Here is an 18,578-nt window from a genome sequence, read left to right as displayed (position 1 = left end):
GGGAACACTCCTGTCCAGAATGCCTGTACCACTCCTTGATGCAACCTCACTCCTCGAACGCCACCTCTGGGAAGCCCTCCAGGATCCCTCACATATTGAAACCATGTCTGTCTCTCCCACTATGCTAGGAGCATCTTGAATGCAAAACAGTGGCCCCACAGCGTGGTTTCCCAGGAAATGTTTGACGAATGATTGAATGAGGGTAAGACCTATTATCAGAAAGGCAGAGTTTAAGGTGAAGGGCGCACACTCATTCTTTATTCATTTTTTCTGCTACCCTTTAATATGCGTCTCAGTAAGTGATGGTTGGCATGACATTGGGGTTCTCTAAGACCAGAAGCTGTGTTTCCCCTTCCTGCCCTCTCCCCACAGGGTCAGACACTGGGCTCTGGGGGTGTACCCATGACCCACCCCACTGAATCAGCCTGCACACAGTTAGGCAGCACCTTCCCTGCCACCTGTTCCCTGTAACCCCGGGCAAGTCCTAGCAGGTGAGTCCCGGTTTCGCATCTGTCAGACTACCACCAATACTTGCTCTGTGGGACACTTCAGGTTGAGGTCTGGACAATTGGAAGGGGTGTGGCTGTCTCTCCTGCCAGGCCACATCTGAGCTAGTCTCGGGGCCAGATTTTCCAAGAAAGGAGGGATGGCTGGGACAGTGTCTCCAGCCTGCCTGCCAGCCAGCTAACCTGTGCCCACAGTCTGGGAGAAATGCCAGGCTCGGACACACTGGGCAGCAGGGGGCTGGCCCAGCTCCAGAGCAACACCTTGGCAGCCCTGGGGAAAAGGAGGGGGAGCGCTTGGCTCGAGGTCAAGAGGGTCTGGGCCAGGACACAGAAGGAACAGCTGGGTGTGTGTGGCTGCCATCTGAACAAGAGTCTGGCAGGGACCAGAAAAGGAGCATCTGCTACTGACTAGCCCCCACCCACCACCCCTCTAGGGTACTGCTAAGATTTTCCCATTAGTGCCAGAGGGAGCTGGGCCTCTGATTGGGATGCCCCCAGCTTGTAGATAGGAAGTAGGATCTCAGGCCTGAGGCTGGGACCTAGGGCTGAGATGAGGGAAAGAGGGACGTGAGGGCTATAAGTCAGATCGCCCTTCCCCAAAGACAGAAGGTTTCCTACATCCTTCTGGGAGTGGAAACTAAACGAAAAGCGTGGTCACCCAGCAGCAGACCTGTGAACGGAGAAATCCTGGGGAAGAGGGCCCAGAGCCTGAGTCGGGGTGAGATGAGGGGGAAAGTGGTAAGGGTAGGGGCTCCGAGGCTGGAACTGGGGAGGAGGTTTTTGGAGGGGGGTGCTGGAAGTTCCAAGGCAATAAAATCAAGGCGGGGCGGGGTCCAACCTCCAGCAAGTACCCAGGGATGTGAGGGGCTCTGGGGGTGAAGATCCAGGATCCAGAACGAGGGATGCTGAGCGGCTGAGTCGAGGGCAGCTTGAAGCAGGGCAGGGAGCAGGTGCTCTGGGGCCCGATCGCAGGCAGAGAACCCGCGTCGAGAACACAGGGGGACGAGGTCCCAGGCTTCGACCCCAGCAGGGGACCCTGTGGGGGATGGGGGCCGGGAGCCGGATTCCCAGCCCCAGGTGCCAGGCTGGGGCCCAGCCGGACCGGCCGACGCTGGGCGGGGCCGGGCTGGGGGCTGGGCCGGGGTCCCGGGGGCCGGGGCGGGGCCGGGCTGGCGCTGCGCAGCCGCGGGGCGGCCGCCGCGCATGCGGGGCTCATAAGGCTGCAGCCGGCGCCGCGGCCACTCCCGGGAGCATGAAGGACCGAACCCAGGAGCTCCGCACGGTGAGTCCGGGCCCGCGCGTCACCGCGCGCCGCCGGCGCCCCGCGCGCCGCTCTCCCCGCCGGGCTCCGGCGGCCCCGCGGGCTACAGCCCCTGCGCCCCGGCCGCGCCGGAGGGAGCGGTGCGGGGCCGGAGACCCCGACCCCCTCCGGGTCCCGCCCCTCGGACCCTCTCGGGACCACGGGCTCGCGTGAGCTCGGGCCCGTTGGCCCGCGGGCTGGAGGCTGGAGCCTGGGGTCCTGGATAAACTTTTCGGCGCCCCCGTGTTTTGGGGGGTCGGAGGGGTATCATCGGATATCGGTGACGGGACAGGAGCCTGACCTCTCCCTCGCCCCGCGGAGCAGGTCCCGTCTATGTCCCCCCACTGTGCCTCATCACTGAGCCTCCTGTACCCCCTTGTGGTCTCGACAGCCGGCAGGACCGCGGTGGGAAGGGGCCGGGGCGGTCCCCTGCCCAGAGCCCGCTGCGGGCGCGCTGCGGAAACCCGGCGGGCGGTCGGGTGGGGCGCGCTCCTCCGACGGGCGTGGTCTCCCGGGGCTCCCCGCCGCCCCCATCCCCTCCCGTCACCTGTAGCTCGCATCACCTGTGGCTTCCCATCCGCCTGCGATCAGGATCTGCTGCTCGCCGGGGTCCCTGAAAGGTCCAGACCTGCCCTCAGCCCACCTTCCCGGCTTCTGGGCAGTCCAGGCTGGCTTTCTAGACCCTTCCGAGGTTCCCTGGTCTGATTCCTACCTGAACCTATTTTTCCACCTGTGCCTTGGTAGGCCCCTGGGGTGTGGCTGTAGGAGCGGGGTTTTGGGGGGGTAGGAGGATGCGCAAAGGTTGTGAGTCAGAGCCCACCTTCTCCCAGCCCTGACAGAGACCCTTGCAGCCTGCTCCTCATCAGCAGGGCCCCCTTCCCCTGGCCTCTGCCATTTACCAGGATGTTCACACCTCTGCCCTTAGGGATGGCTATCCGGGGGCCTGTTGGGGGCAGTGAAGGAGATGAAGCCTGGCTGTAGGGAGGAGGCATCAGAGGTCTAGACGGGGTTGAGTCTCATCAGACCTTCTGATAGAGCACGCTGCTGGCAGACCCTGCCTGCCAATCTCTGGGGAGACTCTGGGCTCCCCAGTCCTCCCCCTGCTGCCCAGCTTAGAGCCAGAGACCTGGTTCCCTCATAGGGAAAGTTTCAAGTGTCCTTTGGCCTTTCGATCACTTGGCTGTCCACTCTGCTCGGGGGCTCCCTGCGTTCATGCCTGGGTCTCCCCCATTATCCAGCCTTGTCTGCTGGGCGTCGTGGAGCTGGGAACTGTGCTCTCCTGCCTCCATCTTCCCCTGCCCTGCTGCCAGCCCCCACCCTCCTGTCAGACCTGTGTGATTCCTGGCTGAGTGCCCAGCCCCTGGAGAGAAGAAGCTGGTCCCTCTTGTCTTATGTGGTGTCTAAACACTTCACCAGCCAGCCCTTGCGGCTGCCCTCAGTTTCCTGTCCTTGGGTGAGTCAGAAAGAAGGTTGCGATGAATGGCTGTGTGGTGCATCTGCTGATGTTTGGGCGCCTGGTGGTCAGATGAGAGTACATGTGGGCACCATGTGGTTGGGCGAGCACCGTCCTTTACATCTAACAGGGCCTTTGGCTCATCAGCCTTCATCCCCTCTGCTGAAGGGGAAACTGAGGCACAAGAGAGAATTGACTTGTCTGGTAGATCAAGTGGGGTGGTAGAAAGAGGCTTTGCCTGGTCATGAAGATGGTCAGACTTAGGCTTGCCTGCGACTGGGGGATCCTCAGAACTTGGGTTGTAGGGAGCTAACCCTAGGTCTCGTGCTCTGGTGTGTCTCTCTCTGACCCCTTCCCCCTACACACACACACACGCGCGCGCACACACACACACACACACACACACACACACAGGGTGGTCCAGGGTGGTCCCTTAGACGGTGAGGCCTTGCTTCTCTGAGTCTACTGAGGCTTCCTCTCCAGACGCCACACCAGGCGTTTGGAGCCCCTGCAGGCTGCTGTACTCACTGCTGGGTGGCCCTGCCCACTGGTGTTTCTAGCCGCCTCAAGGAAGAGCTGGCAGGAGCCCACCCCGGCTGGGGTGGAACGGTTAGTCTGGGGGGCTGCCATTCCCACAAGGCTCCTGCCCTCTGGGTCTTGGGTTCCCATCTATGAAGTGGAGGCAGGAAAACCTAGAACCCAGCTTCTCAGGGCAAGAGGAGTGCTCACAGGTCTCCTGTCTCTGACTCCATATTTGGGGGAGACCTGGCGCCCCAGGAGTCAGAATTTTCAGACCAGAATCCCCAGAACTAAGAGGCCAGTACTGGCTGGGCTGGACAGGGGTGGTGCTTGGGACAGTGACTTGTACCACCCCCAACACTCGCTCCCTCGTCCCCTCCTCCTCCTTTCCCTCCCGACGCCACCACATTTGGAAGGGAGGGAAGGGAGCTTATTTATAAAAGTCACACTTGGGGAAGGAGCTGGCGCGTTTCCTCCGTGCTCTCCAGCCCTCCAGCCTTCTCCAGCCCCCACCTCTCATGGGGCTCATCCTCCCGTTGTGCAGACAGAGCATAAAGGGATCATCGGGGGCCACTGTGGGGGCCTCAATGCTGTAGGCAGCCCTCAGAGATCAGAAGGGCACCCTGGAGGCCTAAGGGGCACAGACTGGTCCAGACTCACATAGCTGGGAGACTTTGGGGCAAGGTGTCCCCAGGCAACGCCGTTCCATCCCAGGTACCCTGGATGCAGCTGCCACTTTTCCCGAGTTCAGAGGCCTCCCTGGTTTTCTTTCTGAGGACTTCTTGGAGCTGGCACACCCCTCCCTTGGCCCAGAACAGTGTTGATCTACGTGCTAGACCATGTGGGGCACATGGAACCTGCTGCAGGAGCCAGAGGACAGACAGAGGAGGGGGAGTTGGGGCAGCCAGACCCTGCAAGAGGCCTTCCTGGAAGAAGAGAACTTGGGGTGGCCCAGAAGGAGGAGTTGGATTTGAATGGGAGGAGGGTGGGAAGGGGGTCCAAAAGAAAGGACCAGTAAAGCAGAGAAGTGGGAATGCCCAACCAAGAGAGAATGGTGGGTGGTCCCGACACCCGCTCTAGAGCAGGGCCCCGCTCACAGGAGTGGCCAGGCAGGCCTGGATGGGGAAACCCAAGGTCCCGCTTCACCCACCAGTTCCCCTTTAGCTCTCATTGCTGGGCAGAGACCAGGGTCCTGGGGCAACACCCGGCTGGTTGGTGCCTTAACCTCCCTCTGCTCATTTCGTCTGTACAATGGAGCCAGCAGGATCTGCCTTGTAGAGTAGAGCAAACGGGTGAAGAATAGGCCCAGGGTGGGGCTGCCTCCTTCCCTCCCACCACATCCTTGGCGTTCCCCAGAAGAAACCATGGATTTGGGCGTATTTTCATCTGGGGTGCAGCTGGAAGGGCCTGCAGGAACTATCTGGTCCAACCTCCTATCTTACAAATTGGGAAACTAAGGTCGAGAAAGGGCTAGGGAGTTATCCAAGGTCACACAGCCCCTGGGAACAGAGCCCAGTCCCTTTCCATGGCCTAAAGCTGCCTCCCAACCTCCTCTGGGGCCCTGCTAAGGGGCAGACCCTGCTGTAAGCAAGGACCTAGTGGAGGAGGGAGTACACAGGATGGGGGGAGGGTGAAGGGAGCGGGATGGAGAGCCCTCGTCCCTGGAGACCCAGCTTGGCCTCTCACACACCCCTGACTCAGCTCTGCTCTAGTGATGTGACTCTGATTAGTCATTAAAAAGATGAAGGGGAAAAGTAGGCCTGAAAGCAGACAACAGCAACTCCTGCTTAGCAGAAGTGAATCAACCCTGCCGGCAGCTGCCAGCCGGCCCCTCCCCTGGGACCGGCCTGGAGGCTGCCTGCTCCCCACCGGCCCCTGCCCCCGCCCCCCAGGGTATCCTGGAATCCTGGAGCCTCTGCCAGGAGAGACCACCAGGGCTGCTGGGCCTCCACCAGAGGCTCTCTGCCTGGTGGTGTTCTCTTCCTGAAGGTCACCTGGTGGGGGCAGCACTCCCCCCCCTTCATTCCTGATTGCATATATCCCCCAGTTTCTGCCTTGTGGGGCCCTTGGGAAGGGGGGTTCAGGGGGGGGGCCTCAGGAGAAAGAGGTGGAGCCACTTTGGCCGGGTGGCAGGCAAGGTGCCCATATGATGTCTCGGTGGCTTCGTCCGGAAGATGTGTGAACCTTCGAGCTTGTGCCTGCCCCACAGCTCCAGCTGCTACCTCCCTGCCGGTGCTGCCCAAGTCCCCACCTCCAGCCCAGCCCTGTCTCCGGAGCTGTGACTGCCACTCGGAGAGGGTTGGCAGACTCCCAAGGGCGCTGGGGCCCTGATCATTCAGCAAAAATCTGGGTGCCCACCTTGTGCATGATGACCACCCTGGCTAGCGCAGGACACTAGGAAGACGGCATGCCAGCCTGGTCCTAGTTCTTTTTTTGGTCAGAAGTGTGTCTGGGTTGGGGGCAGGAGAGGTGGGAGCTGACATCCTACATCCTTGTCATTTATTCAGTGTCCAGTGAGAACTGAGTGTCCAGTGGGGTCTGAGTTAATCTGGAGGACACCTCTAGAAAGGTGCCACAGGGCTCTGGCTTAGATGTGGATGAAGTTGCCGTGGGCAACAGAGTCACAAGCCATCAGATTCTCACAAACTGGAACAAGGATCAGAACAAATGAAGAAATGAAACAGGAAAAAGGACCTTCAGTTGAGCCCCAAATCCAACTGAGTAGACAGTGGTGGGGAAGAGCTTGGGGCTTTCCTTGTTAGGAAGTGCTGTATGTTCACTTAGGTGATCTCTGGCTGCATTAACAGAGGTAGACCATGTGGAAAGTGGGAGGGGATGGGTCAGCTCTTTGGCACTGCTCAGACCACAATCAGCAGGCAGATTCAGTTTGTATCCCTGTACTGCAGGAGAAGACAGAGGCCGAGTGGAACAAGTCTGGGGCAGAGGCTATAATTTGGAGCCCCTGGGAAGGATCTGAAAGGGAGGGAATGGTCAACTTAAGAAGAAAAACCTAGGGAGGGTGTGGATGCTGCTTCAGACCTCTGGCAGGGCCAGCCCAGGGAGAGGGCACCAACAGGTTCTTTATGGTCTGGGGACAAGCCACAGGAAAGGGAAGGACTTTCTGACAATTGCGGCTGGCTCAGATAGGCAGAGCCACCTGGGAAAGCTAGTGAGCTCTTCATCACAGGAAGCATGCAAGTTAAGGCTGGAAGCTGCGGCCAGGGTGACTTTTCAGGTCCCTTAGAGCCCGAGAGTCTGTGACTTTGGCTCCAGCAGGGATGTGAATAGAGTGAGGGGAGCCAGAGGAGCAAGATACTGACCCAGGGGACCTGAGGAAGGCTTCTGGGAGGAGGTGGCATCTACAGATGTGGGGAATGTCAGCCTCGTGGAATCACATTCCAATCAGAGGGAACTGTGTGGGGAAAGCAGGACAGCCAGTGGATTGTAGGGGACGGGAGATCGTTGTAGGTGGGGTGGGGCAGTGAGGTGAAGAGGAGGGCTGGGTGAGAAGTCCTGGGGCAGAAGAAGCCGTAGGACTGGGGAGGAAAGGGTCCCCTGCAGCATCCCCTCAAGGGCTTGCTTGGAGCCACGGCTGGTTTGACCACAGCTGTGAGGGTAGGCCCTGGACCCTCCAGCTGGCTTTGGGGCCAGTCTGAATGCCACTTCCAGGGTGAGCGCCCAGCTGCGCGCCCCAGTCCAACCCAGGCCTCAGGTCTCCCTTTCTCAGCTCTACCCTCTTAGGTGGAGAGCCGGGAGGAGGGTGTGGGCATCTCTCCTGCCACCCCTCAAGTCCAGCCTTCAGTCCTCTGAGGAGGTTGTGGAGGTAGCAGGTCAGAGCTGGATGCCTGGACAAGATAGGTCCCCATTTCACAGATGGGCAGGCTGAGGCCACAGAGGCCTCCCACAGGTCTGTGGCAGTGACTCTCGTCTCTGAGAACTCAGGTGGCTTGTCTTTGGCCCTAGCTGTCATTACTCTTTCTGGGAAGGGAGCAGGAAAATTCTCCTTCCACCCCTTCTCATCCACCCCTGCCCTTCTCTGGGCACAGAAGGCCAGAGAGGGCAGGGCGCTGAACGGCAGGAGCTCCTGGGGCCACCTCCCAACCTGGCAGGCTGCCCAGGAGGGGGAACCGGGCTCCTCCAGGCTGCACTCTGGCTCAGCTCCTGGGCCTGGCCTAAAAGTGGCTTAAAAGGGTGGAAATGGCTCCTAGATGCTCTGCTTCTATGGGTGGGCTTGGTGGGGGGAGGGAGGCCACCTGGTAGCAGCCACAGGCACTTGTGGGAGCGAGGAGTTATTTTAGCTGCTGGGGGAGGAGGTGTGAGCTCTTGATGAGAGGCCCCCCCCAAGCCACCTACATAAAACTCCAAGCAACCCCCTCTCTTGGTTGGTCCCCACTTTGGTGGGGTAGTAGGACCCCAGAGCCCAGGGGCACCGCCTTCGGAACATGCTGTGTGTCTACCTTTTTCCAGCCTCCCCCTCTGCAGCCAGGCATCACTGTCCCCATTTCACAGAGGAGAAAACAGACCCAGGGGGAAGTCCCTCGGCCAGTCAGTATCTGCTGGCCCAGAACCGGCCCTTCCCCAGCACACTCGTGGGACCCAGCCTGCCGGGTCCCTCAGCTTCCCCACCCCCTTGACCTTGGCCTGCTCCTATCCTTGGCTCTGATGTGAGAGAGTAGCGAGGTGAGGGCCAGTGCCGAGCCAGCTGGCACCACCTCTTGTGGGGCACTGAGATATGAGGTGTGACCAAGCCCGAGAACCCCAGTCCAAGGGGTGATGGTCTTGCCCTGGATGTCCTTGCCATGACTGTGGAGAGGACCCTTGGTCTTGCCAGCAGAGTGGGCTGACCCTGGCGACTCCAGGTGTATTAGGCAGACAGTAATGAGCATGGCCAGCATGCAGGGAAGGCAGAGGTGTAATTATGCCACCCCACGATGGGCTGGCTTTTGTACAGCTGCTCCTGGGCCAGTGCCTGGGTCAGCGGGGTGGGGCCTGCACCTGCACCTGAGGCCCAAGGCAGGCCGCCAGCCAGGTGACAACATGACTGGCCTCTCTGGGCCCGGAAGGAAAGAGGATCAAAGTCCAGTGTCAGGACTGACAAGGAGAGCGGATCCCCAAGAGGGCTGAGTGGCAAGGCCAGCACCTCACAGAGCCCCTAGGGCGGTGTCTCTCACGGCCCGTGTCTGAGCCATCCAACCTTTTGGGAGGGAGATGGTGGTACCCAGGCTGGACAGCCCCCAGCCTCCCCCTCCAGGGCCCTCCCTGGAAGGGAGTTTGGGAACTCAAGGCCCCATCTTAATTAAAACCATCGGGCCAGGAGAGTAGAGAACGCTGGCTGCCAGGAAGCCTGTCTCAGGCCAAGTTTGTGAGTTGGGGCCACTGGCGGAGGCACCAAGCCCTGAGGTTTGCTTGACCGAGGGTGTGGGGTGTGCTGGGAGGACACGTGTCCTGTGGGAAGGGGCAGGAGCTGAGCAGGGGAAGGAGGCCTGGCCTGGAGATGGAGACCTGGTCCTGTCACCCACTTGATAGGCAAGGCCTCTCTGTGATTGCGCTGAGGGCACAGCCAGGCCTTGTCCCACCAAGAGGTCGGACGGGTGGCTGGGGCCCTGGAGCTGCAGCCTGCGAGCCTCCTATATATGGATGCTGGACAGTTTGGGATCCCAGTCCAGCAGGACCCAGTGGTCCCACCACAGGTCCTGCTCATGTGTGCACACCCCTGTGCAGGCCAAGGACAGCGATGATGATGACGATGTCACTGTCACTGTGGACCGAGACCGCTTCATGGATGAGTTCTTTGAACAGGTGGGAGCCAGCACACCCCGCCTCTCCCTGGACACTGGTAGGGCTGTTACACACCTGTGCCAGGCTCAGCAGCCCAGAGGCACCCGTTTTGAGGGTAAATAGACTGAAGCTCAGAGGGGAGTCAAGTTTGGGATTAGAACTGCCTGCTTCTCCCCACCCTGGTCCAGGATACTAGAAGCAGCCAGCCTCACCTCACGCCCCCTGCCCCCCCAACCTGAAGCCTAGCCCAGTCTCTCCCTGAGCCCTGACCTCCAACCCCGTTCTGAGCGAGCCCTGAGCCCAAGAAACCCCTCCCTGGATTTTCTCCTCCTGGCCACCTGGCCTTGGTCCACAGGTGGAGGAGATCCGCGGCTTCATTGACAAGATCTCTGAGAATGTGGAGGAGGTGAAGCGGAAGCACAGCGCCATCCTGGCCTCCCCCAACCCTGATGAGAGTGAGTGTGTAGGTGTGGGGCCGGGTTTCAGGCCCCACAGGCCTCCAGGAAGGTCTGCTGCTGGGGAGGTGCACCTGGGCCTGGCCAGGTTGGGGAGGGCTCCCTAGGAAACCTCAGGAAATAGCTGTCCCAGGCCTGGGCTTGGGGGTCAGTGCCCAGTATCCCTGCTGGACCCAGGGCCTCACGCAAAGACTTGCATGGTGGGAGGGGTGGGGTCAGGCAGCCAGCCCGGCCCCCCAGGTAAGCTGGCCTTTTTCTAAGGCAGCTGCTGGCTGCAGCCCTAGGATGTTGGGAGGGAGGGAAGGAGGGAGGGAGCTGCCTCGGATCAATAGGAGACCTCTCAGCCCAGCCCCTCCCTTTCCCTGCCTCCCTGGGGAGCAGATGGCAGCTCTGAGGCGTCAGTGCTGTGGGAGGGCAGGCCAGCCAAACAGGCAGAGCTTCCAGAAAGAGCTGGCAGCCCTGGCACCTGGCCACCGGTACCCCGGAGCTGGGCATTCTCAGGGCTCCAGGAGGTCACCTCTCTCCCCGCACACAGGGAGCCCGCATGTGTCCGCATTCCACTCTGTTCCCAGACGGGTCCCCAACCCGGCTGTCAGAGTTCCTGGTGAGGTGCTGATTACTACACGATTATGTGCTGGGCTGGCAGCACGCAGGCCCCACATCCCCTCCTCTCAAGGGGGTGCCCCCTCAGCCCCAGGGGCAGTGATGGGCCTGCTTGCCTCCTCTCTCACTTCTCCAGCTTTCATGGAGGGTGCAGCCTGCACCTGGTGGGAAAGCCCGGGGCGAGTTCCTGCCCTGGCTGCTCTTGTGGTCAAGGGGAGGTGCCCAGGGCTTGACGTCAGGCTCATTTCCAGCACTTCCTCCCTATCCATGGCCCTCACCCCAGGCACAGTGGCATCCTCAAGCACCCAGAGGAAATCTTTCCACAGCCCCAAGGTGCACTTGAACCCGAGGCCAGTGCCAAACCAACCAAACCAAGTGCCAGGCCTTTGGAAGGCAAAATGAGTGCGCTGGGAGCCAGGAGACTGTCCCAGGAAGGGGTGGGAAGGGAAGAGGGACAACCCAAAGCAGCGCACACGTCTAGGGCAGCCATCATGCTCCCCTCTCCCCAGAGATCTGTCTGGGGGCAGTGGGTGGGTGGCTCCTGGTCAGGGGGCGCTGCCTGTGTGAACAGAGTACTGTAAAGAGCTGCCGAGTTGGCCTCTCACCTGCTGGCAGACAGGTGGCCGTGCGGCAATGGAGCTGCTCAGCTCCCCACCTCAGCTCCCTTGTGCCACCTTCAACACTCACTTCTCCCTGTGTCATACAATGTCAGTCGGCACCAGTTCAGAATCACCACCCATGAGCTGAGCAGTCAGGACCCAGCTGTCGGTGATGTGGGCTAAGGGCACTTCCCAAGGGGAGAGGCTCCCCTTGAAGGGTTCTAGCACAGAGGCAGAGCAGAGGTAACAAGGAGTCACAAGAAGAGATGGCAGGGAGTGGGGGGCCTTCCTGGGCCGAGACTTGCTCTGCTCCTCTGGGGGCTGCCATCCGGGCTGGGCTATTTTGGGTCTGAGCAAAAGAGGCTGAGACGTCAGAGCAGCTGGTAACCAAGTTTTCCTTTGTTCATACAAATCAGGAGCCCTCCTCCGCACCTTGAAGCCCCTCGCTCCTCTCACATTCCACTTGGGACGTGGCACCCACCTGATCGGCCACTGTCAGTGTCTCTCCCCAATCCCCTAGAGGAGAAGCCCCAGCCCAGAGGCAAGCAGAAGGAGGATGAGAAAGGTTGCAGCCAGGAGCTCAATCCGGGGGCTGCCCTGAGGCTGGAGCGCTGCTGGGGCCCATTACTCCCCCCAGCACCCCAGAAGGAAGCAGCCATCTTGCACCACTTTGCCAGTCAACCCCTCACAAGGAGTAGGGCAAGCTGGGCACCCCCATGGCCTCTGCCAGCTTCAGGGAGATGGTTCCAGTTGGCACAAAGGCCAGCAACACCATGCCACTGCCCTCCCCCAACTTCACCCTCATACACCCAGCTCCCTGCTACGTCCAGAGCCGACTATGCCCCAGGGGGCCTGCCTATTTGAAGCTCTTCTCCATCAGCTCCCACCCAGGCCAGGTGCCTCCTGTCCCCACTGGGCACTCAACAGTTGGCCTCTACTCGTCAGCACCTATGGAGGGGGCTTTGTGAGGAGAGCAATGGTTGCCCCACCCAGGGTGCTTGACAGAGGGGCTGGCTTCCACGCCTCTGGCCCCTGCAGCCTGTTGGCTGGATGCTTACCCCCCTGAGCCACCAGGTAATGCTAGGTGAGCCCACACCCCCCACCTTGCCTCAACCAAGTATCAAGTAACTGTTCCCCAGAGCCAACTCCAGCATCACCAGCTGCTCCACAATTATTTCTGCCTTAAATTTAGACCCATCTGTTATCTGCAGGGGGCGGGGGAGCCAGTGAAGGAGGAAGGGAGGCTCCTTGGAAGGCAGCATGAGAGAGGGGGTGAGGCTGCAGCTGTTGTGGCCCTGGCCCTGGGTTGTAGGGGCAGGCAGAGCCTCAACCAGGGAAAGAGGGGAGACCCAGGACTCAGGGTCTGCCCAGAGTCCCCATCAGCCTGAGCCTGAACATCAGGTGTGAGGAACCCAGGGTGCCTCCCCTCACTCCTTCTCCCTTCCCAGAGACGAAGGAGGAGCTGGAGGAGCTCATGTCCGACATAAAGAAGACAGCGAACAAAGTGCGCTCCAAGCTCAAGGGTGAGTCTGGGCTCTGGGCCTTGTCTGGGGGTGGGCGGCACCCCAGGCCTGCCTCCCCTACACAGCCCTGGGCTTTCACTAACTCTGAGGGGGTACTCTGGGCCTTGCTTTCCTTCATGAGGGTGCCATCCACTCAACAGCTACCTGGCAAGGCCCATTTGTGCCAGGCTCTGGGCTGGGCCTCGGACAGATGCCTGAAGCTTCATCGAGAGCATGCTCCACTCTGGGCTGTGCCCCCATTCAGCTAAATAGGGTTAAAGGAGTGGCCAGCACTGCCTGGCCCACTCAGAAGCCCCCGTGTGCTTGTGTGAGCACAGACATACAGGCCCTGCCAACGCACGGGCCTAGGGGCCCGTGCCCTGCAGGCTGGGGACACCTGGCCCTCCCCACTCTGGGCATGGCCCCTGGTTGGGTGCAGAGCCTCCCTGAGCAGGAGAGAGACAGGGTGGGCCTGAGCCACCAGGCCCAGCACAGAAGCGCTCACACACACAGCGTTGTACGTACCCGAGGCCTCACAAGTGGGTGTGCATTTATGCACACACTTGCACATGCCTCACACTGGGAAGAGCCTTCTCCATCAGTGCCTGGTGCCCTCTCTTCCTCTGCTTCCGATGTGGCCCCACTGACAGACCACACAAGACCCCCAGGGGCAGTCCTGAGCCAGATCTGGGGGGTGTGGGTCGGGGGCAGTGGTGAATGGGGGCAGATTGTGGCTTAGCAGCCATCTGTCCCCCAGGCATCGAGCAGAGCATCGAGCAGGAGGAAGGCCTGAATCGCTCCTCGGCGGACCTGAGGATCCGGAAGACACAGGTGCAGGCCAGACTCTGGGGTGGGCAGGGGCCTGAGGCTCTGGAGCGGGGCCTGACCCATGCCCCCCCCCCTCCCGGACCCCCAGCACTCCACACTGTCCCGGAAGTTTGTGGAGGTCATGTCCGAGTACAACGCAACGCAGTCTGACTACCGTGAGCGCTGCAAGGGCCGCATCCAGAGGCAGCTGGAGATCAGTAAGCTGAGCGGGTGGGGCCGGGCTGAGGGGCCGGCCGTTGCTCTGCTCCTGGGGAGGTGGGACTCAGTGTGACCCCTGCTCGCAGCTGGCCGGACTACAACCAGTGAGGAGTTGGAGGACATGTTGGAGAGTGGGAACCCGGCCATCTTTGCTTCTGGGGTGAGTGTGGACCCCAACCCTCCCACTGGGACCCCGCCCACCAGGACCCCTGGTGTGTGTGCAAAGTGCTGGGTCTGGGCAGTATTTTGACACAGCCACCTGGTGAGACAGGTTTTAAAGAAGGGTGAGTCCCAGAGAGGGGAAGGGACCAGGCTGAGGTCACCTAAGTGTTAGTGGCAAAGGTGGAATTAAGACCCGTCTCCTGGCTCCTCCCACTTCCTTGCTACCCCTTCCCCCATTCTCAGGGCCTTTTACTCGTCCCAGAGGACTCGGTGCCCTTAGCCATCTCTACATTCAGGTGACGCTTGAGCAGGGGGGCCTTGTGAAGGAGGTGGCACACAGGGTGGGAGGCAGCTAGGGGATGTGGGTCCCAGGAAGAGAGAGGGGAGGGCAGTTACAATCAGTGGGAGGAACGTGGTTCAAGCCTGGGTCCTTGGGGCAGTCCACTCCGGGTCTGTACAAGGCTGGTGGTGAGCACTCACACTCAGCAGGGACTCCGTGCAAGCACAGGGGGAGTGTTGTTAACCCCATAGTGCAGACAGCAAATCAGGTCTCAGAGAAATTAGGTAATGGCAAGTAAGGGCCAAGCAGGAAGTTGGGGGAAGCCTCAGTCCTGCTTCCAGAACACTTTGCTCAAGCCCTGCCCATCCCAGGTGCCTTCACCCTTGGCATCCTGCTATCCTGGTCCCCCTTAAGCAGGCCCCTGGGTCCCAGCCCCCTGCTCCTACCTCCTAGATCATCATGGACTCCAGCATCTCGAAGCAGGCCCTGAGCGAGATTGAGACCCGGCACAGTGAGATCATCAAGCTGGAGAACAGCATCCGTGAGCTGCACGACATGTTCAGGGACATGGCCATGCTCGTGGAGAGCCAGGTGAGGCCTGGGTCCACTGCCCTCCGCCCCAGCCCCCAGCAGCACCCAGGGCTGCAATGACCCCACCCTTTCTGCCTGACATGCTGCCCTGCCCGGGAGGGACCAAGTCTTCAGGTAACTAAGCCCCCGCTGTTGAAACTGCCTCCAGAGCCCTGCCACCTGAAGGACCCTCTCTGCATGGCTCGGCCACCAGGCCCCAGGCGCTGCATGGCTCTGCATGGCGCTGGCCACCTACACCCAGCCTTGTCCTGTCTTCTTCACTAGCTGTTTGTCATGTGGGCCCTGTCAGGCAGAGCAGTGACCAGGACAGCTGAGGGCCCACTTCCTGGAGCTGTCGTCTGTTGGGCGAAAGGGTAGCATAAGTAAATAAATGGAATATTCTCCAGTTGTGCCAGGTGCTCAGGAATGTTAGGAGGCTATGTGATAGAGCAGTGGTTCTCAAACTCGAAAGTGCCTGAGAATCACTTGGAGGGCTTGTGAGCTTCCTGGCCCCAGTTCCCGGAGGTCAGTAGTTCAGGGTGGGGGCCCTTGCATTGACATTTCTAACAAGCTCAAGGGGGATGCCCATGCTACTAGTCCAAGGGCCACATTGGGAGTGACACTATGATAGAGTCCCTGCGGCGGCCGTTTTGGACAGGGTGGTCAGGGAAGTCCTCTCTGAGGAGGTGGCCTTTGGGCTCTGAAGACTTCTCGGGGGAAGAGTGAAGAGCTGGCCTGGGCAGAGGGACCAGCAACCCCACGGTCCTGAAACTGGCAAGAGCCTGACATATTTGAGGAGCAGAAAGGGGGTCCATGCAGCTGGAACACAGGCGTAGTTGGAGATGAGGTAGGCAGGGCCTTGTGGGCGGTGCTGGGTGTCTGGCTTCTCTTCTAGACCACAGGGTCTTAAGTGTGGAAGTGGTGTCACCCAAGTTAGGAAGCAGGGAGGCCCCAAGGAGGCTCCTGCCGCCACCGGGTGAGAGCGCTTGGTGATGTGGACACCAGTAGGGCGGGGGACTTGGGACTTGGAGAGAGAGTGGGCACGCCACTGCTGAGAGTCCTGTGGGGCAGCATCAAGGTTGGAGTGGCCTTTGGGGGCAGCATGGGACCAGACTGCTGGGCCCAACAGTGTGGTGGGGCTCACTGTGGTCACCTTGTGAGCTATAGCCAGACACCAGCTCACCTGCCCCTGCCTTCCTCTGCCTGATGCTGTCCTTTGTCAGGCTCCAGGCACTGGGGTCAGGGCTCCAGCTGAGTTCTCTGCATGGTCCCCACGCCCTTGGCTGAGACTGCATGGCCAGTTCCCTCCCCATGATGGCTGCTCTGCGGGGAGAGGCGGGAGCTCCCCAGGGTGCCTGGCCAGAGGGGCACAGGGAGACACTGGACCCTATCCTCTTCACCACCCCACTTTTCTCTCCTAACCTCAGGGTGCTTTCCCGATGTCCTGCCCTGAGCCCCCTCCCGACCCTGAGGGGGGCCCTCTGGAGCTCCAGTACCCCCCGCCCTGCAGGGGGAGATGATTGACAGGATCGAGTACAACGTGGAGCATTCGGTGGACTACGTGGAGAGGGCTGTGTCTGACACCAAGAAGGCCGTCAAGTACCAGAGCAAGGCACGCCGGGTCAGTGGTCCCAACTCTGCCTCAGCCTCCGTCCCGCATGCACCCATTAGAGCCCCCAGACCATCACAAATCCTTCACCCGACTCTCAGGCCTTTGGCACCCCATTGTAACACCTGCCCAGACACGTTCTGGCCATCACCTTCCCCCCAGTTCAATCCCCCAGACTCTCCAGCCTTCACCCCTCATCATAGCCCCCTCCCCAGTGGCCCCAAGCCCCTTCACTCACCTTTTGTGCCACACGCCCCAAAGCTCTGCCCAGAGCGCTCAGCCTTCCTGAGCCCCAGACCCTCCCAGGCACTGTCTGAAGCTGTTCTTCCTGCCTCCCTGGTACAGAAGAAGATCATGATCATCATCTGCTGTGTGGTCCTGGGCATTGTCATTGCTTCCACCTTTGGAGGCATTTTCGGATAGAGAGCACCCCACCTGCCACTCCACTCTGGATGGTCCACCTGGAGGAGGCCCCCTGGCTGCTGCCGCCTTGTGGCTTGGAGCTCCGTCCTTCCTACTCCATCCTGCTCCTTTTTCTGCCACAGGGCCCTCCGTACCCACCCTGCCCTGAGCCGTCATGTGCATGATCTTTGTAACAGTGCGCGTCTGTACAGAAGAGGCAGAGGGGAGCCAGGCTGGAAACAGCCAGCGGGGTGGCGATGGGTCAGCAAGGGACAGACTCAGGCCCTGGCCCAGGCTGTCTCACGCTTACCAGGCAGGGCTGCCCAGGGTAGCCATGGGCCCCTTCCCCTGCCACAATCCCAATCATCCCACTCTGGCCTGGGGTCCCCCCTCTCCTGGGATCAAGGCCCTCTCTGGACCCCAACCTTACCTCCTCCTGACCAACCCATCTGCCCCATCCTGTCCTCTCCAGCTGTCCCCCTAAGCCATGCCCCCTGAGGGGTGGGGACCAGCTGGCCACATGGTGCTGCTTTTCAGGTTAGGGGAGGGGTGGCCCTGAGAGACAGCCCAGCTCTAAGCCTCTAACAGCCAATCACTGCCAGGGAGGCTCAGGGTGCCGTGGCCAGGTGGCTTCTGGCAGTGTCAAGACCAGGATCCCCGCCCCCCGCCTTCACCTGGGGCTCCTACCCCCTGCCTAGGGGCAGAGTCCGACAGGTCTGTGGATGCCTCAGCCTGACATTCCCACAGCACCAGGAGCAACCCCTCTGGGCTACGCCTGACTCCAGGTAACATTCTGGGAGAGGCTGGCTGGTGCCCCAGTCAGGCCTCTGCCCTGGCTGAAGCCCACAGCCTGGGCCAGCCACTCCCCAGCAGGCCTTAGTCAGGTCCTCAAGCCATTGTGTTGCATGTTTGGGACAGTGATCCCTGCTCTCTTGTGCTCTGGAAAGTCAGTGTCACTTCAGGCCTGCAATCACGTCCTGCGCTTGCTGTCCCCCGTTGATGTGCCACATGGGTGTCAGGTGTCTCGGATGCAGTATTCAGCAGCCAGCCAGGAGGGGTACCTCCAGTCTCCCCATCTTGGGGCTTTGCAAGTTGGAGATGTGCCCCCACCCCAAGACCCCTCTTCCTCGTTGGCAGGCAGGGAGTGTGCATGCAAGTGCATGCCATAGGGGACGGGCCACGTCTGTGCCCCACCTTCCCTCAGCTTTGCTCCTGCCCAGTGACTGTGACCACTGTCCGTCTTGCCTTCTTTAACAGCGACTTACCCCTTCCTTCACCCCTCCACCAAAGGTCTTGGTACAACCAGCTGCCCATTTTGTGAAGTTTTTATGTAGAATAAACATTTGTATCTGTACCATGCCTCTGCCCAAGGTTTCTTACTGTCACAGTGTCATGGCCTTAGAACTTGGGGGTGAATGAATGTATGTGTGGCTAAGGGAAAATGGGCTCAGCATCCCAACCTCTCCTCCTCGGCTTTCAGTGTCCAGTCCCTCTGGCCCCTCCACCCCAGCCTGAGTCTCAGCTCCCGCTTAACACCTGATGCCTGTTGTGTACCGCCAGCCCACACCCACCCCCCTCTTCCCACTTACTGCATCCCCTCTCTTATCAGCCTGCTAGACAGTCCCCCACACAATCCAGTGCAGGACCTGCCCTTCTGACCACTAATGATCAGACAGGACACAAGCTCCTGAGGCAACCAGGCGCTGGGCTGGTGAGGCCAGCAGCTAATGATGGCTCAGGGCCAAAGGTCAGCCTGGGCCACTGGGCTGGATTAATAGCTTCAGACCAAAGGGAAACCCAGAAGCCTCGGGCCA

General features: G+C 60.6%; 1 protein-coding gene across 2 annotated transcripts; it reads left to right on the top strand.

Annotated features, from left to right (window-relative positions):
- The first annotated feature begins 1,690 nt into the window (after positions 1 to 1,690).
- On the top strand, positions 1,691 to 18,123 carry STX1A (syntaxin 1A). 2 transcript variants are annotated; one of them, XM_044747217.2, is made up of 10 exons: positions 1,691 to 1,788; positions 9,500 to 9,577; positions 9,912 to 10,011; positions 12,662 to 12,736; positions 13,473 to 13,546; positions 13,632 to 13,740; positions 13,828 to 13,901; positions 14,637 to 14,774; positions 16,264 to 16,374; positions 16,708 to 18,123. In XM_044747217.2, exons 1-10 carry the CDS (start codon positions 1,759 to 1,761, stop codon positions 16,783 to 16,785), a joined length of 867 nt encoding a protein of 288 aa, XP_044603152.1. In that variant the 5' UTR covers positions 1,691 to 1,758; the 3' UTR covers positions 16,786 to 18,123. The 2 variants fall into 2 exon arrangements, with proteins under 2 accessions (XP_044603152.1, XP_070340537.1); XM_070484436.1 differs by lacking the exon at positions 16,708 to 18,123 and having other exon boundaries at positions 1,694 to 1,788; positions 16,181 to 16,374.
- Positions 18,124 to 18,578: the final 455 nt, after the last annotated feature.

Source organism: Equus asinus, chromosome 14 (genome assembly GCF_041296235.1).
Source record: "Equus asinus isolate D_3611 breed Donkey chromosome 14, EquAss-T2T_v2, whole genome shotgun sequence".
Taxonomy (NCBI): domain Eukaryota; kingdom Metazoa; phylum Chordata; class Mammalia; order Perissodactyla; family Equidae; genus Equus; species Equus asinus.
This window is presented reverse-complemented; position numbering and strand designations above follow the sequence as displayed.

Coding starts and splice junctions, on each gene's coding strand:
- STX1A (XM_044747217.2), top strand. CDS start 1,759: ATGAAGGACCGAACCCAGGAGCTCCGCACG. Junction 12,737..13,472: donor AGTGCGCTCCAAGCTCAAGG/GTGAGTCTGGGC, acceptor TCTGTCCCCCAG/GCATCGAGCAGAGCATCGAG. Junction 13,741..13,827: donor CCAGAGGCAGCTGGAGATCA/GTAAGCTGAGCG, acceptor CCCTGCTCGCAG/CTGGCCGGACTACAACCAGT.